A 27,718-nucleotide genomic window follows, 5' to 3' on the forward strand; every position below is an offset into this window, starting at 1 on the left:
ACAGGGGAGCCTGGTGGGTTGCCGTCTATGGGGTCGCACAGAGTCGGACACAACTGAAGTGACTTAGCAGCAGCATGAAGACCCTATGTCCAAATAAGGTCATATTCACAAGTGTTGGGTCTTAGGTCTTCACAGTCTCTTTCAGAGGTACATAATGCAACTCACAACAAATCAGAAAATTTTATTGCTGGAATGATCCATCTGTGAGAGGCTGAGAAATGACTATATATAATTTTTCCTATCATTGTTGAAGGCTTTAACAATTCCAGTGTTTTCCAAAATGTGTGTTACAGGATGTTTATATGAATTTTGAGAAAGGAGTTATGCAGTCATCTAAACTTGGGGGTTTCTGGTTAAAATCAAATGAATTTTGTCATTTTAGATCTCCGAACTTTTAATATGCCAGCATGGACTGTGAATCTTTAAAAATGGGCTGTAGTACATAGCATTTCCCAAACATATGTAACCTTGTAGTTTTTTTTTTTAATTATCTTTTTTTGTTTGTTTTTATAACCTGACTTTTAAAAAAAGTTTTCTTTATTTAATTTTTTGATGCTCTGGGTCTTCATTGCTGCGTGGGCTTTTCTCTAGTTGCAGAAAGCGGAGGTTACTCTCCAGTTGCAGTACACAGGCTTCTCATTGCATTGGCTTCTTTTGTTGTGGAGCATGGGCTTTAGGGTGTGCAGGCGTCAGTAATGAGCTCAGTAGTTGCAGCTGCCAGGCTCTAGAGCACAGGCTCAATAGGTGTGGAGCATAGGCTTAGTTGCTCCAAGCCAGGTGGGATTTTCCCAGATCAGGGATTGAACCTGTGTGTTCTGCATTGGCAGGTGGATTCTTTACCACTGAACCACCAGGGAAGCCCTTAAGTCATCTTCTGTTCTGTAAAGAGAATTTGGGCAATGTTGTTACTTAAAAATACCTGTTCTGTCATCTTTGCATTTGAAGGATAGCACTTTATTACTTTAGTACAGAAAGATTGGAAGCATAGCTGAAAATCTGTGAAGCAGGCAGGATGATTGTTTTCCCTGCACGTGTTCACCCCAGGTGATCTATTTCCAACAATTTGTTGATAGGATACTTGTAAAAACTAAGAAAGGATGTTAGAGGAAACAGTGTGAGATGTGCAGTTGAGAAGCATCATGGACACACTGTGGGACACACAGGTTGTGGTTTGTTTCTTGTAAACATTCTAGCTCCTCATTGATCTCCAGTGTCAGCCTGCCAGCAGCGTCCCAATCCCTGTCCCAGTGGCAAGTCACCTATTCCTTTAGGTCAGAACTAGTGTATGCCTGTGAAGAACACTAAGTTTAAAAATGCTTTTTGTTAAATTAAAAAACTGTTAAATTTTTGTTAAAGGAATTTTTCATTTAACTAAATTGAAATAGCCTCATGTATTAATGGCTAGTAGCTACTGTATTGGGCTTCCCAGGTGGCGCTAGTGATAAAAAACTAGCAGGAGGCTTAAGCCGCTGGATTTGATCCCTGGGTTGAGAAGATCCTTTGGAGGAGGGCACAGCAACCCACTCCAGTCTTCTCGCCTGGAGAATCCCATGGACAGAGGAGCCTGGTGGGCTGCAGTCCATACGGTTGCAAAGAGTTGGACATGACTGAGTGACTTAGCATGCCCGCACGCACAGCTACTGTATTGGACAGCACACATTTGGAGAATGATATTGCCTCTTACTCTAGATCTAGATTCTCAACCTTTTTTCCCTGCCAGAAGAATACATATTTCTTGAGGTATAGACACGTTTCCATTGGTTCTTACGGCAGTGATTCTTAGATTCTTAACTATGGGGTCACATCACTCTGGGGGAAGGCACGTTCTATTTGGGGAAAAAAGCATCCAGGTGGTTGAGATCTTCCCCACCCTCTTAGGGGCCTGTTTCCTCACTTACCCTCTTTCCCTGAAGAATTATTGTTCTAGGTGTTCTAATGTTCTGATTTAGAACTCTGCATACAGAAGATTCTTACCTGATAGTCTGGTAAGGAATAAATTTACTAAAGACTGAATTGGTTAAAAGAAAGACCAAAAATGTTAATTGAATCTTATACTGGAATATGACTTATTGGCATGAGATACTCTGGTTATTAGCCACAGTTTGCAGTCTTCCTGTGATTTTTTTTCTATCAGGAATAGTAATATCCAAGAGGCAGCCCTGGTATTTAATATGGGTAAAGGAGTTGCTGTTTGGTTCTCCTCTTGATGAAGTTATTCTGCCCCTGAACAGTTGGAGCCTCCAGTACTTCTTTGGTGCTTTTTGTTAGTTGTTGTTCAGTCACTAAGTCGTGGCCAACTCTTTTTGACCCCATGGACTGCAGCAAGCCAGGCTTCCCTGTCCTTCACTATCTCCCAATGTTTGCTCAGATTCATATCTATTGAGTCGGTGATGCCATCTAACCATCTTATCCTCTGCTGCCTCCTTCTCCTTTTGCCTTCAATCTTTCCCAGCATCAGGGTATTTTCCAATGAGTCAGCTCTTCGCCTCAGCTGACCAGAGTATTGGAGCTTCAGCTTCAGCCCTTCCAATGAACATTCAGGATTGATTTCCTTTCGGATTGACTGGTTTGATTTCCTTGCAATCCTAAGGGACCCTCAAGAGTCTTTTCCAGCACCACAATTTGAAAGCATCAGTTCTTCAGCATTCAGTCTTCTTTTGGTCCAACTCTCAACATCCATACTTGACTACTGGAAAAACTATAGCTTTGACTATATGGACCTTTGTCAACAAAGTGATATCTTTGCTTTTTAATACACTATCTAGGTTTGTTACAGCTTTTCTTGCAAGGAGCAAGCGTCTTTTAATTTCACAGCTGCAGTCATTGTCTGCAATGACTTTGGAGCCCAAGAAAATCTGTCACGGTTTCCACTTTTCCCCCTTCTGTTTGCCATGAAATGGTGGGACCTGTAGGGAAAGAGCAAATTAGCCAAGAAAGCGATGAATTAGCCAAGAGAGCGATGGTCAAGCTCTCTCGCCCCATGGACTCTCATGCTCTCACCCCACGTTCTGTAAATACCTGGTTATGTAACAGCTGAGATCACTTGTAAGAGCTCTGTGCATGCACGTCACAATGTACCGGCTTGGCCACACAGGCCACTTTTGTTCTGTAAACATACATAAGCTCCACCTGAAACACCATTGTGTCCGCATTATGGCTGTGTTGTGGCTGAGTTATGGTGTGTCCACTGGGTCATGAGCGACTACAGCATGTCTGCTGCTGCTATGGCTGCCGTGCCAGTCAGGAGAGAATAAACATGTCTGCAGTTCCTACGGCTCCTTGAGTTTTCTTGCAGCTTCCCGGCTCATGCCTCAGCGAACAGTGAGATACAGCAAGACAGGACCTGATGCCGGGATCTTAGTTTTTTGAATATTCAGTTTTAACCAGCCTTTTCACTCCTCTTTCAGCCTCATCAAGAGGCTCTTTAGTTTCTCTTCACTTCCTGCCATTAGAGTGGTATCATCTGCATATCTGAGGTTGTTGATATTTCTCCCAGCAATCTTGATTCTAGCTTGTGAGTCATCCAGGCCAGCATTTTGCATGATGTACTCTGCAAAGAAGTTAAATAAGCAGGATGACAATACACAGCCTTGACGTACTCCTTTCTCAATTTTGAACCAGTTGTTCCATGTCCTGTTCTAACTGTTGCTTCTTGGCCCAAATATTAGTTTCTCAGGAGACAGATAAGGTGGTCTAATAGTCCTATGTCTATTAAGAATTTTCCACAGTTGTGATTCACACAAAAGCTTTAGTGTAGTCAGTGAAGCAGAAGTAGATGTTTTTTGGGAATTCCTCGCTTTCTCTATGATCTCTATGATGCTCATTATTAGTGACCAACTTTTAGATATTCTGTATCTATCAGCAGTGATTTCAGGCTCCCATATGATTCTTTAGATAAAATCCATTTAATTGCTTCATTTGTGATACTTTGTGTTCTGTTTCTTGCAGTTGCTGCTGCAGGAAGCATTGATGGTGGTTTGGTCCTCAAGAAGTTCCTTAAAGGTAAAGAATTATACCCAGCTTCCACAAGATTAAGTCTCTTCCAGTCAATAAATTTGGTATTTTCTGAAACAAACAATATATACTGAAAGATAGGGTTGTCAGATACAGCAAATAAAACTGACTCCCACTTATATTGGAATTTCAGATGAACAGTAAATACCTTTTTAGTATACATATGTTTTATGCAATAGTTTATCCTGTAGTTTATCTAGAATCCTACTGAAAGATGATCTATAAAATTGTATAGATACAGGAAAAAAATTGTCTAGGCTAAGGCAAGATACCTAGGTCACTGTTCTCTGAATACTTTCTGTACACCCTCAAGCAAAGTTTTCCCAGATATGAAATACAATCTTAAGTATTTGTTTCCATCTATCTCAGAGAAATAGTATATGGAAAATACTTTTACTATAAATCATTTTGGCCAGTTTTAACACTGTTTTACACATGTCAAAGTTGGTATGGTTTAGGCATTTTCAGTGACCTTGATTTTAGAAGTTTTTTTTCCTTTGACTTGAGAATAATCTGCAACCAAAGTTCATGCATTAGTTTAAGGAGACCAGAATGATTTGAGAACCACTGTGCTTTCCTTTTTATCTTTTCTGGCTGTGTGGTTTGTAACTATTATCCAATGGGCCTGTCTTTTCCTGAGTGCTAAATTTACAACTTTTACAAAATAATTTTTTAAAAGAAACTCTTCCCAATTAAATTTGAAGTATGAGTAGATTGTAGTGTTTTTTTAAACTTATGTTGTCTTTCTTTAAGAAAATATGCCATGTATTAAATGTAGAAACAACCAAAAAGCTACATTAGAAGGGTATAATGTTATAAAATAAATGTTTGTGAAATGTATCACCATTGGACTTTTTAAAATGGCATGGTTTCTTAATACTTTTTAAAATACAATCAATTTAAAATTTTAATTTATACCTAGATTTCCAGTAATTCAATTGCTAAAACCAAAGTACCTGCCTTTATCTTGGTCATATCAAAGAAAAAAAAATATAAAGACATAAACATATAGGAAACATTCTGCCTTTTGAAATTCTTTTTTGAAGTAATTTTTAGTTTAACCATGGGGATTTTAAAGTGCTTGTTTGTTAATTTCAGGGTCATCAGGTGTATTCCCACTTGCCTTTGAAATTTTCTTGGCCCTCTGAATCTATTGATATTTTCCACCTGTCTGTACCCTGAATCTCTAATAGACTTCAGCTTTTTGCTCTGTGGTTTTAATTTGTTTATATTCTGCTTGATGTGCACACATTTAAAAGCAGTAATTATTAAGGAAATGTAATAAAAAAATAAATTGAGATTTTTGTTCTTCACTCTATAGGAGATATTCTGTGGGAGCTTGGGTAGATTTTTCTCCCTGTAGTGACAATCAAAATGATGATTTATTGAGTACTTACTGTTTACTTAGCTATGTGCTTGACATAGAGGGGTTACACTGGTAAACATGATATATTTGGTTTCTCCCCTTAATCCCACATTTAAGATATCTTAATTATTTAATTATACTGCCTTCCAAAGCCAATGCCTGGAAGAAAGAGAGGATTGGCTTACTGTCCTGGAGAGTTTGCTGCAATTCTAAGACTTTTAGGAAATCTAAATTCAACTTTAAGAATCATGAATTGACTGCCTCAAAATCATCCAGTCCATTTATCAGTCTTTTAGTTCTCTGCTTTTTTGGATTATGCCATTGAGATGATGCAAAGAGTGGAAAGATCATTCTTAATGCTGCTGCTCCATTTAAGTGTGTGAAAGTGCTTTGAAAGAAATGAAAATTCATAAAAATAAAAGAGAATATGTCATTAACACCAGAGAGGAGAAAGACTGTTTCCTGCAACATAAACCTGAATGGCACGAGTGGTTAGATCATACATAATGTATGATCTTTGACTAATCTTTGACTAATATTTGTGAAAGTGCTTTGAAAAAAGTGAAGAGCCATCTAAGTACAAGGAAATGGTTTTATGGTAATTGTTAACATTCGGGAGAAGGTGTTGAGTATAGTTTATGGAATAACCATCTATTTATTATGCTAATACAAACTTTAGACAGTTTGTGTCTTTTTTATTTAAATTTGTTATTTTAACAAATTTTGTGCATATTTATTTAAACTATTTTCATATCCTTGTGATAAAGTTGAGGTGGCTAACGTTTGTATAAAAAGGAAGCACTGCACATCAAGTACACAATAAAAGTTGAGTCATTTGCTCACCGTCATCACATTTAGTGGCCAACTGTAGCCTGTCTTCTCTGCAGCTGTTAGGCCTCATAATATTAGCTTCCACTCGATAATGCTATTTATTCTTACTAATTAGTAACAAAAATAACTCAGTGAAGCTCACAAAGGAAATGGTCTAAGATTAAGATTTGAATCCCTTAGCTCTCTGGTTTATGTACCATTAATTATGCCTTTATTACTATTGTTATTTAACATTACTATAACATTAGCAAACTGCTTTAAATTGGTCCTTTCACAAATCTTTTCACTATTAATTAACTTCATCAGTATGTCTCTGGTGGCTGATGGATTAACCATCAGATTTCCTGGTGATAAAGAATCACATACCTGTACAAAATTAATAGTATGCCTCCAAATTCAATTTGTTAGCTGTTAAATCCTTTTCATTGCTCAGATGATTTCTTTCAGTGTCCAAAAATAAGGTCTCCCCTCTCTCTAGGGGAACTTTTTCTCTGGCTCTTGAATACATTAGATCAATTCCTATACAAACAGGCTCCTATTTCTGGGTGTTTTCTTTATGCTGGATTAATAAACAACAGATGAGATGATTAGATAGCATCACTGACTCAATGGACATGAATTTGAGCAAGCTCCAGGAGATAGTGGAAGACAGAGGAGCCTGATATGCTGCAGTCCATGGGGTTGCAAAGAATCGGACGCAGCTTAGTGACTGAGCAACAGCAATAAACTATGACCAAGATAATCTCCCTGGTTCCTACCTCTCTAATAGTTTATGTTCTTTTAAAATTTTCTTTCTTCTCTGTCCCTAATGATCTGTACTTTTGTCCAGTAAACCTTTATTGAATCTCTGCCTTGCCACAAGGACATTATAACAAAATACAGTGTGAAAATAAAATATTGTGTGATAAGTACTATGTAGTTCTTCTTTGGTAACACAGAGGGTATTCCCTAAAGTTTAGTCACCAATATGCCTTTCTTCCCTTTATTATTCTTCGTCATTATTCTACGTTTACTTCAGATAATCTTCTACTTTTAAGGCTTTAACTGTCATTTCTGTGTTGACAAGGCTTATTTTTTCTGTGTCTCTAATGTGTTTCCAGCTTTGACTGTCAATTAAATTATTCCGTTTGAGGGTTCCTCTGAAATATCATATGCAGCGTATCTAAAACAGGGTTCATTTTGTTTCACTTGCTGTGTAATCTCCATTGATGTTAGTATCTCCAGTGATACTAACATTTTCATGATTCTCCAGGCTTAAAATTTTCAGCTTTTTGTTTTTGAGGGGAGGGGGAGGCTTCTCCTTTTCTTTTGTCCATTATCTAACATAATTGAATTTTTGGTTCTGCTTTTATAGTGTAGCATTATTTATTAAATTATATATTAATTTAAACATAGCTTTATGTCCCTCCCTTGTGCTGTTCTGTGCCCAATTGCTCAGTCAGTGTCTTTGTGATCCTTTGGACTGTAGCTTGCCAGGCTCCTCTGTCCATGGGATTTTTCAGGAAAGAATATTGGAGTGGGTAGCCATTTCCTTTTCCAGGGGATCTTCCTGACCCAGGGATCAAACCCACATCTCCTGTGTCTTCTGCATTGTAGGCAGATTCTTTACTGCTGAGCCATCAGGAAAGCCCCATGTTCCTCTCTTAATGACTCCCAATTGCTTATTAAAATAAAACACCTCAGACTCTATTTGAGGTTCTCTGTTAATTAGAATAATCTTCTGTACTTTGAAGGATGATGCTCATTAAGATAAATTCTTATGTGTTTAAAAATTCATATCCTTTCATATCAATATATGTACTACTATTCTTCATAGTTATCCATTTATGTAGAAATCATTTACATATTCCTTTATGAGTATACTTATCCATGTATGTAGAATTAATTCTATCATAGATATCTATTTTGTGAAACATGATAGTTTTAACTTATTCTTGCCCAGAATCTAGAAACTACTTCCTAACATGTCCTTAGTGAAGAAAAGAAGGAAAAGAAAGGTAGAAGAAAGTGATGAGATGGAGGAATATGAAAAAAGGCATATAAAAGGTCTTTATTTCACTGTCTCTTCTAAGCATATTATTTTTACTTGTTTTTTAATCTTATTTTAAATATTTCATCACTCTCATGTTTATTGACATAATTTAGCTCTTTGCTAAAATATAGTTTGGCCAGTTATTTTTAAAAAATGTTCGTATATTTTTCCCAAATAAGAAAATTTACAGCTGTTTTTTTTTTTTTTCCTTTCCCCTTCAAAAGACTAGATAGGAATACCAGCCCTTGAAAGCAGGGAAGATGACTTTGCTGTTGCTGTATGATTATATGGTTATGATAGTTCAGTTTTTGCCTCTTTTCCTGCATTCCCCCATTTGGGCATCAGGGAGAAGACTTCAGTTTTGTCTTCTTTTGTTAATTTGTTGGGAATGGAGGTGAGGAGTTGTGCTTTTCATACATTAGAGATGCTGATGTGTCCAGGCTTGCTCAGTGTTGAGTGAGAAACTCAGAGTGGTGAACTCTTAAATGTCTGGTTCGGTGTATATTTTTAAAATCCAAGATTCTCATATTCAAAAATTTAAAGTCTATTATAATGTTATATCTTACAAGGTCAACAGCTCTAAATCTCACTACTTATCTAACACTTTTTCTCCCACATATGTGTTCTGTAGACATGACCTCATTCTTGAGAGACAGGTCAGACATAAGTTGTCACCATTTCTATTTCAGAGATGAGGAAACTGCGACTTACCTCAGTCTCTGATATTAAGTTTAGAAGTCAGGGAAGGGTTTGTGGACTTAGGTCATTGTTTATCCTGTGAGTCCACACTTAATCTGTAAGTTTTTGATACATTCTAAATAGTCTCTTGATGCTAAATTTGCATAACACATGGCAAGATTTTATAAAGAGAAGATTGAAGATCAAAAGAAGTTAGAATAAATGAATTTCTCCTGTTTCTTTAATATTTAAATATGCCCTTTAATTGGCTTGAGGAAGTTCTCTTTTAGTCCTAGCTTGCTGAGTTTTTATTAGGAATGGATGTGGGCCTTTATCAAATATTTTTTTGCATTTATTGAGAAGATCATATGATTTTTCTTCTAGAGTGTTAATATGCTGAATTACGTTGATTTTCAAATGTTAAACCAACTTTGCATTTCTGGGATACATCCCAGTTGGCCATGATGCATTATGTATCCTTTTCATGTATTGTTGGATTTGATTTGCTGACATTTTAAAAATAATTTTTCCATCTGTGTTCATAAGAGATACTTATAGTCTTCTTGTAATGACTTTGTCTTATTTTGGTATCAGAGTAATAATGACTTCATGGAGTCAGTTGAGATTTATTTTCTGGTCTTCAATTGTCTAGAAGAATTTGTGTGGAAAGTATTATTTCTTCTTTAAATATTTGGTGCAATTCATCAAATGAAGCTATCTGAGCTTGATTTTTCATTTGTGGGAAATATTTTAACTACAAATTCAATTTCTTAGATAATTCCAGGTCTATGGAGGTTATTTATTTATTTTGAGTCAGTGTGGGTAGTGTTTACCTTTCAAGGAATTTGCTCATTTCATCTAAGTTGTTATATTTATTGGCATAAAATTGTTCATGATATACCCTTATTATCCTTCTATCCTTCTAACACTTGTAGAATATCACCTCTCTTACTTCTGGTGTTGGTATTTTATTTTTGTTCTCTCTCTTCCTCGCTTCCTCTTTTCTTAGCCAGTCTGGCTAGAACCATATTCTTTCTGCTCTATTTCATTGATTTTCACTCTGATCTTTTATTCTTTCCTTTCTTCTGCTTGTTTTGGATTTCTTTTGCTTTTCTGTTGCTAGTTTTTTTAAAGTGGAAGCTGTAATCATTGATTTGAGACAATTGCTTTTTACACTGAAGTCATGATACTCTTTTAAATAGTTCCAAAGTTTTAAAATTCTATTTTTTATTATTATTATGATTAATCTGGAGTTTATTTTTATTCATCATACAAGTTAGGAATCTAATTTAAATCTTTTCCTTTCCCCAATAATTTGTGTTATTTTTCTGTCACAAACCAGGGCTCTGTATATGCTTGGATTTGTTTCTGGGTGTTCTAGTGTTTATGTCTGTCCCTAGGGAGAAATATCAATAACCTCAGATATGCAGATGATACCACCCTTATGACAGAAAGTGAAGAGGAACTAATAAGCCTCTTGATGAAAGTGAAAGAGGAGAGTGAAAAAGTTGGCTTAAAGCTCAACATTCAGAAAACTAAGATCATGGCATCTGGTCCCATCACTTCATGGGAAATAGATGGGGAAACAGTGTCAGACTTTATTTTTTTGGGGGGCTCCAAAATCACTGCAGATGGTGATTGCAGCCATGAAATTAAAAGACGCTTGCTCCTTGGAAGGAAAGTTATGACCAACCTAGATAGCATATTCAAAAGCAGAGATATAACTTTGCCAACAAAGGTCTGTCTAGTCAAGGCTATGGTTTTTCCAGTGATCATATATGGATGTGAGAGTTGGACTGTGAAGAAAGCTGAGCACCGAAGAATTGATGCTTTTGAACTGTGGTGTTGGAGAAGACTCTTGAGAGTCCCTTGGACTGCGAGGAGATCCAACCAGTCCATCCTAAAGGAGACCAGTCCTGGGTGTTCATTGGAAGGACTGATGCTGAAGCTGAAACTCCAATACTTTGGCCACCTCATGCGAAGAGTTGGCTCATTGTAAAAGACCCTGATGCTGGGAGGGATTGGGGGCAGGAAGAGAAGGGGATGACAGAGGATGAGATGGCTGGATAACATCACTGACTCAATGGACATGAGTCTGGGTGAACTCCGAGAGTTGGTGATGGACAGGGAGGCCTGGCGTGCTGCAATTCATGGGGTTGCAAAGAGTCGGACACGACTGAGCAACTGAACTGAACTGAGGCCAGTATCATAGAATCCTTATTTCCTAAAGCTTTAGAATTAATCTTGTTCTATGGTAGAGCCAATTCCCCCTCCTTGTTCTTTTTTTACTTCTATTCTTTTTTAAAATTTTTAATTGGAGGATAATTGCTTTACAGTGTTGTGTTGGTTTCTGCCGTACAGTACGTGAATCAGCCATAAGTATACATGTCTCCTCCCTCTTGAACCTCCCTGCCACCCCCTCCCCACCTTGTCCCTCTAGGTTGGCACAGAGCACTGTTTTTGTTCTTTTCCAAAATTGTCTTTGTTTTTTAAAACCAGTGTCTTGCCTGTGAACTTTAAAATTAATTTTTATGAAAAATCTTATTGTGATCTTGATTGTTGTTATTTTGAATTTTGGGGCTTCCCAGCTGGTGCTAATGGTAAAGAACCCCCTCTGCCAATGCAGGAGAATAAGAGATGCAGGTTCAGTGACTGGGTCAGGAAGAGCCCATGGAGGAGGTCATGACAGCCCATTCCAGTTTTCTTTCCTGGAGAATCCCATGGACACAAGCCTGGTGGGCTACAGTCCGTAGGGTCGCAGAGTCAGATGTGACTGAAGTGACTTAGCACACACACACATATTCTGAATTTTTAGGTTAATTTGGTAGCAGTTAGCATTTTTATAGTACTAAGTGTTTCTGTCTGAGTTGGTATACCTTATCACTTATTTAGATCTTCTTTTTTAAAAAATGTTATTTAACTTTGTCACAACTGGGAGGTAGGCACTATCATCTCCAGTATATAGGTTCTATAGGAGAATAAGGGACTTTCCCAGGAGCACCTGGCTAGTAAAGCCAAAGCCTACCCGATTCCAGAGGCCATTTTGCTAGATGTTATTATTTGCTTAAAGTATTTTTCTGCTCTCCCTATGAAAGAATTACACTTCTTGCCCCATTGATATAAAGCTGGGCCATGTAACTTGCTTGGGCCAGTGAAATGTGAGTGGAAGTAATGTGTACCACCTCCTGGGAGAAGATTTAAGAGCCAGTGTCATAGCTCCTTTTCTTCCACCATGAGGCTAGGATGTCTACAATGGAATGTGCTTCTTTAGCCTGGATCCTGCTTTAGGGTGGCTCCTTTTTGTTTTGCCTGGTGTGCTGCAACCTCTTAATTAGTTTCTAGAGGTCTCAAAAAGGCGATTTGATATTGTTGTTAAGTTTGGTATCTCCAGGCGGGACTGAGAGCCTGAGACATGCTCTTCTGCCATCTTGCAGACATCAATCCTATTTAGAGCTTTTTTAATGTTAACTTCCCTGGTGGCTCAGACAGTAAAGAATCCACTTGCAGTTCAGGAGACCTGGGTTCAATCCCTGGGTGGGGGAGATCCCCTGGAGAGGGAGTGGCTACCCACTTCAGTATTCTTGCCTGGAGAATTCCAAGGACCGAGAAGCCTGGCAGGCTACAGTCCACGGGGTCACAAAGAGTTGGACAGGACTGAGCAACTAACACTTCACTTTTATGTTAACACCTTGTAATTCTTTTCGTAAGTCCTAGACATCTTTTGTTGTATTTATTCCTAACGTCTTATAGTTTTTGTTGCTATTGTGAGTGGTATTCATTTTTTCAGTATTGATGACTTCAGCTGTTACAAATCTTGATAATTTATCTGTAGGTTCTCTTGGATTTTCTGTAAGGACAATCAGTGCATCTCTGAATTCTTACTGTTTTTTCCTTTTCATTTTAACTTCTCGTATGACATTTCTTTTTGTTGTCTTATTGCATTAGATAGAACAATATTAGTACTGGGTAGAAGGGCACAGGTGATATTAGGCATCTGTGTCTTGCCTTTCTTTAATGAGATTACTTAAAATTCTATTATTAAGTATGATTTTATATAGTTTCTTGGTATTTGCTCCTTGTCAGGTTAAGGAATTTGTCTTCTATTTTTAATTTGTCAATAGTGTTTGTTAGAAATGAGCATTGTATTTTTAAAGTGCTTTTTCTACATCTTTTGGGATTATGATATGGTATTTTAAATCTTTTTTTTTTTAATTTTATTTTATTTTTAAACTTTACGTAATTGTATTAGTTTTGCCAAACATCAAAATGAATCCATCACAGGTATACATGTGCTCCCCCTCCTGAACCCTCCTCCCTTCTCCCTCCCCATACCATCCCTCCAGGTCATCCCAGTGCACCAGCCCCAAGCATCCAGTATCGTGCATTGAACCTGGACTGGCATCTCGTTTCATACGTGATATTTTACATGTTTCAATGCCATTCTCCCAAATCTTCCCACCCTCTCCCTCTCCCACAGAGTCCATAAGACTGTTCCATACATCAGCGTCACTTTTGCTGTCTCGTACACAGGGTTATTGTTAGCATCTTTCTAAATTCCATATATATGCGTTAGTATACTGTATTGGTGTTTTTCCTTCTGGCTTACTTCACAAATCTTTAATCTACTAATTATGATTATGGTGATAGACTTTCTGATAAAAAAGTCTTGTGGGTTGTATAACAATTTTATCATATAATTATTACATATCCTAGATTTAGCTTTTGTATTTGTATTCCTGGTGAGATTGGTTTATACTGTCCTTGCCTATTTTGGTATCAAGATTATACTAGCTTTGTAAAATGAGTTGGATAGATTTATCCATTTCTGTTATCAAACCTTTTGTATCTGTTTTGTGAAAATTTGGTAAAACTACCCTGTAAAAGGAGATGATGGTGTCTCTATTAGCGAGATAGTAATGGAAGTAGTAGCACAAATGAGGAGAACGCAATGGGACCCCACTCTAGTACTCTTGTGTGGAGAATCCCATGGACGCAGGAGCCTGGTAGGCTGCAGTCCGTGGGGTTGCTAAGAGTTGGACACGACTGAGCAACTTCACTTTCACATATCACTTTCATGCACTGGAGAAGGAAATGGCAACCCACTCCAGTGTTCTTGCCTGGAGGATCCCAGGGATGGGGGAGCTTGGTGGGCTGCCGTCTATGGGGTCGCACAGAGTCAGACATGACTGAAGTGACTTAGCAGCAGCAGCAGCACAAATGGAGTAGCCATCATGGTCAACAAAAGAGTCTGAAATGCAGTACTTGGATGCAGTCTCAAAAACAACAGAATGATCTCTGTTCGTTTCCAAGGTAAACCATTCAATATCACAGTAATCCAAGTCTATGCCCCAACCAGTAACGCTAAAGAAGCTGAAGTGGAATGGTTCTATGAAGACCTACAAGACCTTTTAGAACTAACACCCCAAAAAGATGTCCTTTTCATTATAGGGGACTGGAATGCAAAAGTAGGAAGTCAAGAAACACCTGGGGTAACAGGCAAATTTAGCCTTGGAATACAGAATGAAGCAGGACAAAGGCTAATAGGGTTTTGCCAAGAGAACACACTGGTCATAGCAAACACACTCTTCCAACAACATAAGAGAAGACTCTACACATGGACATCACCAGATGGTCAACACCGAAATCAGATTGATTATATTCTTTTCAGCCAAAGATGGAGAAGCTCTATACGGTCAGCAAAAACAAGACCGGGAGCTGAACCGTGGCTCAGATCATGAACTCCTTATTGCCAAATTCAGACTTAAAATGAAGAAAGTGGGGAAAACCACTAGGCCATTCAGGTATGACCTAAATCAAATCCCTTATGATTATACAGTGGAAGTGAGAAATAGATTTAAGGGACTAGATCTGATAGATAGAGTGCCTGATGAACTATGGACGGAGGTTCGTGACATTGTACAGGAGACAAGGATCAAGACCATCCCCATGGAAAAGAAATGCAAAAAAGCAAAATGGCTGTCTGAGGAGGCCTTACAGATAGCTATGAAAAGAAGAGAAGCGAAAAGCAAAGGAGAAAGGGAAAGATATAAGCATCTGAATGCAGAGTTCCAAAGAATAGCAAGGAGAGATAAGAAAGCCTTCCTCAGCCATCAATGCAAAGAAATAGAGGGAAACAACAGAATGGGAAAGACTAGAGATCTCTTCAAGAAAATTAGAGATACCAAAGGAACATTTCATGCAAAGATGGGCTCTGTAAAGGACAGAAATCGTATGGACCTAACAGAAGCAGAAGATATTAAGAAGAGGTGGCAAGAATACACAGAATTGTACAAAAAAGATCTTCATGACCCAGATAATCACGATGGTGTGATCACTCACCTAGAGCCAGATATCCTGGAATGTGAAGTCAAGTGTCCTTAGAAAGCATCACTACAAACAAAGCTAGTAGTGGTGATGGAATTCCAGTTGAGCTATTTCAAATCCTGAAAGATGATGCTGTGAAAGTGCTGCACTCAATATGCCAGCAAATTTGGAAAACTCAGCAGTGGCCACAGGACTGGAAAAGGTCAATTTTCATTCCAATCCCAAAGAAAGGCAATGCCAAAGAATGCTCAAGCTATCGCACAGTTGCACTCATCTCACACGCTAGTAAAGTAATGCTCAAAATTCTCCAAGTCAGGCTTCAGCAATACGTGAACCGTGAACTTCCAGATGTTCAAGCTGGATTTAGAAAAAGCAGAGGAACCAGAGATCAAATTGCCAACATCCGCTGCATCATGGAAAAAGCAAGAGAATTCCAGAAAAACATCTACTTCTGCTTTATTGACTATGCCAAAGCCTTTGACTGTGTGGACCACAATAAACTGGAAAATTCTGAAAGAGATGGGAATACCGGACCACCTGATCTGCCTCTTGAGAAACCTATATGCAGGTCAGGAAGCAACAGTTAGAACTGGACATGGAACAACAGACTGGTTCCAAATAGGAAAAGGAGTACGTCAAGGCTGTATATTGTCACCCTGCTTATTTAACTTATATGCAGAGTACATCATGAGAAACGCTGGGCTGGAAGAAGCACAAGCTGGAATCAAGATTGCCAGGAGAAGTATCAATAACCTCAGATATGCAGATGACACCACCCTTATGGCAGAAAGTGAAGAGGAACTAAAAAGCCTCTTGAAAGTGAAAGAGAGTGAAAAAGTTGGCTTAAAGCTCAACATTCAGAAAATGAAGATCATGGCACCTGGTCCCATCACTTCATGGGAAATAGGTGGGGAAACAGTGGAAACAGTCTCAGACTTTATTTTTGGGGGCTCCAAAATCACTGCAGATGGTGATTGCAGCCGTGAAATTAAAAGACGCTTACGCCTTGGAAGGAAAGTTATGACCAATCTAGATAGCATATTCCAAAGCAGAGACATTACTTTGCCAACAAAGGTCCGTCTAGTCAAGGCTATGGTTTTTCCAGTGGTCATGTATGGACGTGAGAGTTGGACTCTGAAGCAGGCTGAGCAGCAAAGAATTGATGCTTTTGAACTGTGGTGTTGGAGAAGACTCTTCAGAGTCCCTTGGACTGCAAGGAGATCCAACCAGTCCATTCTAAAGGAGATCAGCCCTGGGTGTTCTTTGGAAGGAATGATGCTAAAGCTGAAACTCCAGTACTTTGGCCACCTCAGGCGAAGAGTTGACTCATTGGAAAAGACTCTGATGCTGGGAGGGATTGGGGGCAAGAGGAGAAGGGGACGACAGAGGATGAGATGGCTGGATGGCATCACGGACTCGATGGACGTGAATCTGGGTGAACTCCGGGAGTTGGTGATGGACAGGGAGGCCTGGTGTGCTGTGATTCATGGGGTCGCAAAGAGTCGGACACGACTGAGTGACTGAACTGAACTGAACCCTGTAAAAAAAAAAATTTGAACCTGGTATTTTGAGGGTGGGTAGAGGCAAGAAAGGAATTCTTTTTGATAAGGAGCGTGTTTTCATGTTGCTGCTAAGTTACTTCAGTCGTGTCCGACTCTGTGCGATCCCGTATACGGCAGCCCACCAGGCTCCTCCGTCACTGGGATTCTCCAGGTAAGAACACTGGAGTGGGTTACCATTTCCTTCTCCAATGCGTGAAAGTGAAAAATGAAAGTGAAGTCACTCAGTCATGTCCTACTTGTAGCAACCCCATAGACTGCAGCCCACCAGGCTCCTCTGTCCATAGGATTTTCCAGGCAAGAGTACTGGAGTGGGTTGCCATTGCCTTCTCCAGTTTTCATGTTAAGTTTTCTATTTCTCCCAGAGTCAGTTTTGGGTGTATCCTTGAACAATGTGGAGGTTTTTGTGCCAACCCCCCACACAATTGAAAATCTTCATACTATTATCTCTGCTTCAAAAACAGATGAATGGATAAATGACTCATCCAAGGACAGGAAGCTGAAACAGTTTAGATAAAATTAGGACTCAAACCCTAGTTCTTCTGATTTCACATATTGCAATTGCTAATCAGATGCAGACTTTCCCCTACACTTAAGTAAAGACCTGTAAAATGAAAATGCAGATACTATAGTTATTGAAAAAAAAAGGTGTGTAAGTGGGCCCACACAGTTCAAATGCATGTTGTTCAATGATCAACTGTATATATATTTCTTTTTAAAAATGCATGCTTGCACACACATATTCTATTCTATTCTTTTCATTCATTATTCATTCATTCAGTACATATTTATTGAGCACCTGCTATATGTTAGGTATTTCATCTTAATTTTCAAATTAATTGATATTAAGTTATTCATAGTATTCCTTTTTTATTTAAAAATATTTGTACTCATCTCTTTGGGGTTCTTATCTTGGTTTTTGTGAGTTTTTTGCCTTCTCTTTCTCTTGATGGTGATAATATAACACTAATAGCAAATATTTCAAGACCTGTTCAAAGTCACAAATCTAGTAAGTGATTGAGTGGGATATATGAGCCTAGACAGACTGGGTCCAGAGGCTTTGTCTTAGGCACTGTTCTGTAGTATTTTGGTCTATTTTACAGTATACTGTTTTGCTAGAAGTTTGACTACTATATTAGCTTTTCATATAATCAACTCTGTTTATGCTCAACAAATGATTAGATATTAATTTCTTTTTTCCTTTGACAAATTCTCACTTCATTCTCATACCACTTGAAGAAATCTACAGCTTTGGTCGTATTTGGTGGTTCAAGGTTATGTGAAGAGGCATGTGTAAGCTTGGAAGAAGATCGTGTTTTCCTCCCATTTTCAGTCTGCATCTTTTTGTTTGGAGTAGTGTGAGGCTTGGGTGCATATTCCTTTGTTAGGGACTTTAGTGAGCACATCCTTGTTGACTCATTTGCTTGCTGCTGAGCCAACAGGTTATGCAGTGACAGCTCTTCATCTCTGCTTTTTGAGGGAGTTAATGAAGATTTGACACTATTTCTGAAAGTTTGCTGATTCTCTGTTAAAATGTCCTGCTTTCTATTTCCTTCTTTAAAGCATGTTTGGAATTGTTTCTCAATGTGGAAATAATTAGCCAATTTAACTAATGACAACAAGCCACAGAGTCAACCAAAGAAATTTTCATCTTTTGGCTTAATTCACCTCATTTCTTTAAAATGCTTGGTATTACTACTTTGTTCACTGGTTAAAGGCAAGAAAACCAAATAGTTAATTTGTCTGCTGTGTCTCTTGGGAAATAACGATGATAAACAACCAAATCTTAACTTTTGCCATCATCAGAGAAATTATTTTTAAGTGGAACTTTTTGTTACAGAGCAACATAGCCCATTTTAGAAAATTAGGGGAAAATAGGGAAGAGGTAAAAACTTCTCATAAACTTCCATCGCATGCATTTTTAATATAGCTGTCATCACAATACATACACAATTTTGTCCTACTACTTTTTTCCACTTAACATGTGAGCATTTTTCATGTTATGACAGTCTCCTAGTAATTATTTTTAATGGATAAGTTGTCCGTAAGAAGATAAATCATAAATTAATTAACCATTTTATATTTAAGCTTTTAGGCTTCTTTCTTTTTTACCATTACTATGAATATCTGTATATTGTAGTGATTAAGAACTGATACTGTATGTCCTTGAACAAGTTATTTGATCTTTGAAAGTACCTACCTCATAAAGCTGTTTTGAGGATTACATGAGATAATACACATAATGCATGTAGCATAGTGATTATTCTGAGTAAATAGTTTTCAATAAGTGATAATTAATGTTAATGTCCCTGGGATAAGCATCTTAATGCATACAGCTTTTTGCTTAATTGAAAAATTTAGGATTAATTTCCCAAAGTAGATTTAATTTGATCAAAGTCTATATTTTTATGGCTCTTGAAATGGCTTTTAAAAGGGTTGCATCATGTAATAGCGTTTGTAAATGAGATACTGGGCTTCCCCAGTATCTCAGTGGTAAAGAATCTGCCTGTAATGCAGGAGACGTGGGTTTGATCCCTGGGTTGGGGAGATTTCCTAGAGAAGGAACTGGCAATCCACTCCAGTATTCTTGCCTGGGAAATTCCATGGACAGAAGAGCTTGGTGGGCTACAGTTCATAGGGTCACAAAAGAGTCCAACATAACTTAGCAACTAAACAACAGCAATATGAGACATTAACTTCCTGTACTTTGCTAGCATTAGGAATTTCAATGACTTAAAACTATTTCAGCCAGTTTACTAGTTAATGAACAAGTATATAGTTTTTGTGAAATACTTGTTTGGCTGTGCCACATCTTAGTTGAGGCATGCAGGATATTTTAGTTGGGGCATGTGGGATGTAGTTCCCTGACCAGGGATCGAACACAGGCTCCCTGCATTGGGAGTGCAGAGTCTTAGCTACTGGACCATCAGAGAAATCCCTGTAGTTTTAATTTGTATATTTTTTGAAACTTTTTATGTGTTTACTATCTATTCTTTCTTTTTTTCTGAACTTTTCCCATATTTTCAGGGAAAAACTTCTAGTTTAAAATAAATTTAGTCATTGTCTGTGTGCTACGGTTTGAATGTTTGTGTCCCCCTTAAATTCATTTTTGAAATCCTAATGGCCAGTGTGATGGTATTAGGAGACGGGACCTATGGGAGTAGCTTAAGTCATGAGAGTGGAGCCCTCACAAATTGGATTAGTGCACTTAGAAAAAAGACTTGATAGAATTCCCTAGGTTCTTTTTCCATATAAGAATACAATGAGAAGTCTGCAATCCAAAAATGAGAGCCCAGAACCTGGCCATGCTGGCACTATGATCTTGGACTTCCAGACTCCAGAACTGTGAGAAATAAATTTTTGTTGTTTATAAGCCATTCAGTCTGTGGTATTTCATTATAGCAGCACAAATGGAATAAGATACTGTGTAAGTTGTATTTTTAGGCTTGATACCATACTGTACAAATGATTCAGATTCACTGTTATAATGCCGTTTTGCACAGTTGGCTATGGAATGATAGAGCTAATGTAATGACTTCCTGAATCTCATTTTCTTCTAATACTTTACTGATACATGAATATCACTGTGGATGTTCTTCAAGAATCGGAATATTATCTAAAAATGTCCTTTAAATCAGTGGTCCCCAGCCTTTTTGGCACCAGGGACTGGTTTCATGAAAGACAGTTTTTCCATGGACCAGGGGTGGGGAGATGGTTTCAGGATGATTCACATGCATTACACTTATTATGTACTTTATTTCTCTTATTATTATATCAGCACCACCTCAGATCATCAGACATTATTAGATCCTCGAGGTTGGGGACCCCTGCTTTAAACAACAGCTATTTGTTTGATGATGTTCTTTTCCAAATGAAAACTGTCTATACATATATACTGAATGTCTCTCTCTACATATAATATTCATAGAATTTAATTAACTCTAAATAGGCATATATAGTGATTAAAAACAAAAGCTTTAGAGTCAGCCAGCCCTAGTCTTAAATCTCAACTTTTACACACTATTTAAAATAGTTCTGTTTGTAATAGTATCAAAATACATGAAACACATAGGGATAGATTTAACATAAAAAAATAAAAGATCTCTGCTGAGAACTGTAAAACATTGCCAAGAGAAATTAAACAGTATTTGGAGAGATATATCATGTTTATAGATTGGATAGTTCAATACTGCTAAGATGTCAGGCAAAGGAGAAAGGGAAAGATACATCCAGTTGAATGCAAAATTCCAAAGAATAGCAAGGAGAGATAAAAACCTTCTGCCTTAAGTGAACAATGCAAAGAAATAGAGGAAAACAACAGAGTGGGAAAGTCTAGAGATCTCTTCATGAAAATTAAAGATACCAAGGGAACATTTCATGCAAAGATATGCACAATAAAGGACAAAAGCATTAAGGACCTAACAGAAGCAGAAGAGATTAAGAAGAGGTGGCAAGAATACACAAAACTGTACAAAAAAGGTCTTAATGACTTGGTTAACTACAATGGTGTGGTCACTTACCTAGAGCCAGACATCCTGGAGTGTGAAGTCAAGTGGGCCTTACTACAAAAAAAGCTAATGAAGATGATGGAATTCTAGCTGAGCCATTTCAGATCCAAAAAGATGATGCTCTTAAAACTGTTCTCAATATGCTAGTGAATTTGGAAAACTCAGCAGTGGCCACAGGACTGGAAAAGGTCAGTTTTCAGTTTTCATTTCAATCCCAAAGAAGAGCAGTGCCAAAGAATGTTCAGACTACCATACTGTTGTGCTCATTTCACATGGTAGCAAGATACTGCTCAAAATCCTTCAGGCTAGGCTTCAACAGTACTTGAACTGAGAACTTCCAGATATACAAACTGGATTTAGAAAAGGCAGAGGAACCAGAAATTAAATTGTCAGCATCCGTTGGATCATAGAAAAAGCAAGATAATTCCAGAAAAACATTTGCTTCATTGACTATGCTAAAGCCTTTGACTGTGTGGATCTCAACAAACTGGAAAATTCTTGAAGAGATGGGAGTACCAGACCACCTTACCTGCCTCCTGAGAAACCTGTATGCGGGTCAAGAAGCAACAGTTAGAACCAGATGTGAAACACTGGACTGGTTCAAATCTGGAAGGAGTATGTCAAGGCTGTATACTGTCACTCTGCTTATTTAACTTATATGCAGAGTACATCATGCAAAATGCCAGACTGGATGAATCACAAGTGGGAATCAAGATTGCCAAGGGAAATATCAATAACCTCAGATATGCAGATGACACCACCCTTATGGCAAAGCAAAGAGAAATTAAAGAGCTTGATAAAGGTGAAAGAGGAGAATGAAAAAACTGGCTTAAAACTCAACATTGAAAAAATGAAAATCATGGCATCTGGTCCTATCATTTTATGAAAAATGGAAAAAATGGAAACAGTGACTTGGGGAAAAAATGGAAACAGTGACAGATTTTATTTTCTTGGGCTCCAAAATCAGTGCAGACAGTGACTGCAGCCATGAAGTTAAAAGATGCTTGCTCCTTGGAAGACAAATTATGACAAACCTAGACAGGGTATTAAAAGCAGAGACATCACTTTGCTGACAAATGTCCGTTCAAAGCTATGGGTTTTCCAGTAGTCATGCACAGATGTGGAGAAGGAAATGGCAACCCACTCCAGTACTCTTGCCTGGAAAATCCCATGGACGGAGGAGCCTGGTAGGCTACAGTCCCTGGGGTTGCTAAGAGTCAGACACGACTGAGCGACTTCACTTTCACTTTTCACTTTCATGCATTGGAGAAGGAAATGGCAACCCACTCCAGTGTTCTTGCCTGGAGAATCCCAGGGATGGAGGAGCCTGGTGGGCTGCCGTCTATGGGGTCGCGCAGAGTTGGACACGACTGAAGCGACTTAGCAGCAACAGCAGCATGCACAGATGTAAGAGTTGGACCATAAAGAAGGCTGAGCACTGAAGAACTGATGCTTTTGAACTGTGGTGCTGGAGAAGACTTTTGAGAGTCCCTTGCAGAGTAAGGAGATCAAACCAGTCACTCCTAAATGAAATCAACCTTGAATGTGCATTGGAAGGACTGATGTTGAAGCTGAAGCTCCAATACTTTGGCCACCTGATGTGAAGAGCCAACTCATTGGAAAAGACCCTCATACAGGGCTTCCCAGGTGGTTCAGTGGGTAAATAATCTGCCTGCCGATGCAGGACACATAAGACACATGGGTTCAATCCCTGGGTCCCAAAGATCCCCTGGAGAAGAAAATGGCAACCCACTCCAGTATTCTTGCCTGGAGAATTCCATGGACAAAGGAGCCTATTGGTCTGCAGTCCATGGGGTCACAGAGAGTCAGACACGGCTGAGCAACCAAACAACAACTGATGCTGGAAAAGATTGAAGGCGGGAGGAGAAGGGGGTGACAGAGTATGAGATGGCTGGATGGCATCATTGACTCAATGGAAATGAGTTTGAGCAAACTCCGGGAGATCTTGAAGAGCAGGGAAGCCTAATGTGCTGCAGTCCATGGGGTCACAAAGAATCGGACACAACTGAGCGACTGAACAACTATAACAACTGGTGGCTGAGATAGTAAAGAACCCACCTGCAGTGTGGAAGCCCCAGGTTTGATCCCTGGATCAGGAAGATCCCCTGGATAAGGGAATGGCTACCTACTCCAGTATTCTTGCCTGGAGAAGTCCATGGACACAGGAGCCTGGCAGGCTATATATATATATAGTCCATGGGGTCGTAAAGAGTCAGACGTGACTGAGTGACTAACACTTAGTGTAAATAGAATTTTTATACACAGGAAGGCAAAAAATTTATGTGACTCACTTATTGAGATTTTTTTAATTGGCGTTTTCTGAAACCAAACTTGCAAAATATCCAAGGTATGCCTGTAATTAATTTCTTTTTATATCTGACTAGCATTCCATTACATGTATACACTCTTCTTATCCATTCTGTTGTTGGACATTTGGATTTTTCCAGTTTTTGTCTATTTGTAATAAAGCTGCTATGAACAGCTGTTGTAAATCTTGTTTTGGACACATACTTTCATTTCTCTTGGGTAAATACCTGTAAAATGAAATCGATGGGTCATGGCATAGGTATGACCTATGTCATGGGTTTCTTATGACAGTTTCATAAGAAGCTGTCAATTTTCCAAAGTGGTTGTACCATTTTACACTCCCACCAGCATTATATCAGAGTTCTGATTGTTCTGTATCTTTGCTAACTAACATCTGGTGTTTTTTAATTTTAACTATTCTGGTGGATTGTGAATTTAATTTACATTCTCTGGTGACTGATGATGTTAAGCACTTCTTCATGTGCTTAATGGCCACTCAGATATCTTCTTTTGTGAAGTATCTATTCAAGTCTTTGGCCCACTAAGAAAAAAACAGCTTTATTGAAATCTAATTCATGTTTCATACAATTTATTCATTTATAATACACAATTCAGTGGTTTGGGGGTATATTATTAGTTTTTAAGTTGTGGTAAAATACACATCTGACATAAAATTTGCCACTTTAACTGTCTTAAAGTATACAATTCAGCGTCACTAATTATACTCACAAGGTTGTACAACCAACACCATTATTTCTAAAACTTCATCATTCCAAACGGAAACTCTGCAACCATTCTCTGGTAACCTCTAATCCACTTTCTGTTGCTATGAACTTGCCTAGTCTAGATAGTTCCTATTTGTAGAATCCTATAATATTGGTCCTTTATATGGCATATTTCACTTAGCATAATGTTTTCAAGGTTGATCCACGTTATAACACATATCAGAACTTCATTCCTTTTCATGGCTGAATAAAATTCACATATATATCACAGGCTTCCCTAGTGGCTCATTAGTAAAGAGTCCATATACTCTTGCCTGGAAAATCCCATGGACGGAGGAGCCTGGTAGGCTGCAGTCCATGGAATTGCAAAGAGTTGGACACGACTTGAGCGACTTCACTTTCACTTTTCACTTTCATGCATTGGAGAAGGAAATGGCAACCCACTCCAGTGTTCTTGCCTGGAGAATCCCAGGGACGGGGGAGCCTGGTTGGCTGCCATCCATGGGGTCACACAGAGTCGGACATGACTGAAGTGATTTAGCAGCAGCAGCAGCAGCTGCAATGCAGGAGATGCAAGTTTGATCCCTGGGTCAGAAATATCCCCTGGAGGAGGGCATGGTATCTCACTCTAGTATTCTTGCCGGGAAAACCCCACGGACAGGAGCCTGGTGGGCTGCAGTCAGTCCATGGGATCACAAAGAGTTGGACATGACTGAAGCAGCTGAAAAGGCATATCACAGTTTGTTTATTTATTCATAAGTTGATGGACACTGGGTTGCTTCCACTGTTGGATTACTGTGAATAATGCTGCAATGAAAATTGGTGTACAAGTGTCTATTTTAAATCTCTGCTTTCAACTCCTTTAGGCATATCCATAGAAGTGAAATTGTTGTATGGCAATTCTATGTTTAGCTTTTTGAGGAACTCAAACTTTTTTCCATTATTTTACATTCCCATCAACAACGTTCAGAGGTTCTAGTTTTACCACATACTTGTCAACCTTTGCTATTTTCATTATTATTTCACTGAAGGATAGTTGACATACAGTTATTACTTTCAGGCATACAACATAGTGATTTGAATTTATATACATTACAAATTGATCACAATAAGTCTACTAATATTCTGTTACCATAAAAAGTTATTACAATACTTTAACTATATTTCCTATGCTGTGCATTACATTCCTGTGACTTATCTTATAAGTAAGGCTTGTATTTCTTAATCCCCTTCACTTATTCCACCCACTTCCCATCCTCCTCCCATCACCATCATCATCATCATCATCACCATCCTAGTAGCTGTGTAATGTTTGGCCCTCCTTGTCTTTTTTCTAAATCAGGATGATTTTTATTATGAAGATTTAAAGCTGTTTTTATATTAAGGATGAAATCCTGTTGCCTTACATGTTTTACAAGTATTTTCTTACAGCCTGGCTAAGTTACTCATTTCTTAACAGTCTTTTGATGAGCAAAAGTTTTTTTTTTTTTTTTAATTTGATGAAGTTTATAAAATTTTTTCTTTTATAGTTACTTATTTCTATGCCCTAAGATCTTCCCCTGCTCTTAGGTTAAAGGATATTCTCCTTTGTTTTCTTTAAGAATCTTCTTAGCTTTTATTTTTAGGTCTATCTTCCATCTCTAATTTTTGTGTGGGATCTATCGGAGATGTCAAGATTCATTTTCTTCCTTTATAGACATCTGGTCATTCTAGGAACATTTTTTTGGAGATTTTCTTTTCCTCATTGGATTCTTTTCTTGCTTTTATTTAAAAAAAACAAATGACCATGTTAAGTGTGAACCTATTTCTGACTCCTTCTCATTACCATATATTGTCCTATTTTTTGAAAAATAACCATTATTTTCTCAAGTGGTTTGAGAGGAAAGTTGAGGGGAAGTACCAAGGATTCTCATAAGCCCATATTCCCATTTTGGGACTTAAGTTTTCAATTCATTTGGGTAAGTACCAAGAAGCATGATTATTGGATCATGTATTTTCATATAAAAATGCAAAACTGTTTTCCATAGTGGTTGCAGCAGTGAGTGAGAGTTCCTATTGCTCCACATCTTTGTCAGCATTTGTTGTCAATGTCATCAGTGGGTTTTGGCCATTCTGATAGATGTGCAGTGGTACCCTGTTTTAACTTGCATGTGTCTAATGACATAATAATGGGAAGCATTTTTTCATTTGCTTACTTGCCCTCTGTATATCTTCTTTGGTGAGGTGCCTGTTCAAGTCTTCTACTCATTTTTTAAAAACTGGGGTGTTTTCTTATTGTTGAATTTTAAGAGCTCTTTGTATATTTTAGATAAGTACTTTATCAGATACATCTTTTGCAAATATTTCCACTCTGACTTGCCCTGAGATTGTCTTCCATAGAGCAGAACTTTTTAATTTTACTGAGGCTCAGTTTATGAATTATTTCTTTCATGGATCATGCCTTTGATGTTGTAGCTAACATGTTATTCTGTTCCATTGATCTATTTCTCTGTTTTTTCACCAACACCACACTGTCCTGATTACTGTAGATTTAAAAGTCTTTATGTCAAATAGTGTTGGTCTTCTGACTTTGGCTACTTTGGTTCTTCTGCTGCTCCACATAAACTTCAGAGTCAGCTGGTTGATATTCACAAAATAACTTGCTGGAATTTTTATTTGGATTGTGATCACTCACCTAGAGCCAGACATCCTGGAATGTGAAGTCAAGTGGGCCTTAGAAAGCATCACTACAAACAAAGCTAGTGGAGGTGATGGAATTCCAGTTGAGCTATTTCAAATCCTGAAAGATGATGCTGTGAAAGTACTGCACTCAATATGCCAGCAAATTTGGAAAACTCAGCAGTGGCCACAGGACTGGAAAAGGTCAGTTTTCATTCCAATTCCAAAGAAAGGCAATGCCAAAGAATGCTCAAGCTACTGCACAATTGCACTCATCTCACACACTAGTAAAGTAATGCTCAAAATTCTCCAAGCCAGGCTTCAGCAATACGTGAACCGTGAACTTCCAGATGTTCAAGCTGGTTTTAGAAAAGGCAGAGGAACCAGAGATCAAATTGCCAACATCCGCTGGATCATGGAAAAAGCAAGGGAGTTCCAGAAAAACATCTATTCCTGCTTTGTTGACTATGCCAAAGCCTTTGACTGTGTGGATCACAATAAACTGTGGAAAATTCTGAAAGAGATAGGAATACCAGACCACCTGATCTGCCTCTTGAGAAATTTGTATGTAGGTCAGAAAGCAACAGTTAGAACTGGACATGGAACAACAGATTGGTTCCAAATAGGAAAAGGAGTACGTCAAGGCTGTATATTGTCACCCTGCTTATTTAACTTATATGCAGAGTACATCATAA

At 38.3% G+C, this 27,718-nt stretch overlaps 1 protein-coding gene across 14 annotated transcripts in view; it reads left to right on the forward strand.

The window, feature by feature from the left end:
* RCE1 (Ras converting CAAX endopeptidase 1) overlaps positions 1 to 27,718 on the forward strand; it is a 108,004-nt gene that overhangs the window by 24,384 nt on the left and 55,902 nt on the right. For 12 of the 14 annotated variants that reach the window (XM_061407112.1, XM_061407109.1, XM_061407105.1 and 9 more), the window contains one exon: positions 3,949 to 4,002. In XM_061407112.1, coding sequence (XP_061263096.1) covers positions 3,970 to 4,002 — 33 coding nt within the window. In that variant the 5' untranslated portion in view covers positions 3,949 to 3,969. Of the gene's footprint in view, positions 1 to 1,951; positions 1,986 to 2,044; positions 2,176 to 3,948; positions 4,003 to 27,718 lie in introns of those variants that run through there. The other 2 variants (XM_061407108.1, XM_061407107.1) reach the window with 2 other exon arrangements.

Source organism: Bos javanicus, chromosome 29, assembly GCF_032452875.1.
Source record: "Bos javanicus breed banteng chromosome 29, ARS-OSU_banteng_1.0, whole genome shotgun sequence".
Classification (NCBI taxonomy): Eukaryota; Metazoa; Chordata; class Mammalia; order Artiodactyla; family Bovidae; genus Bos; species Bos javanicus.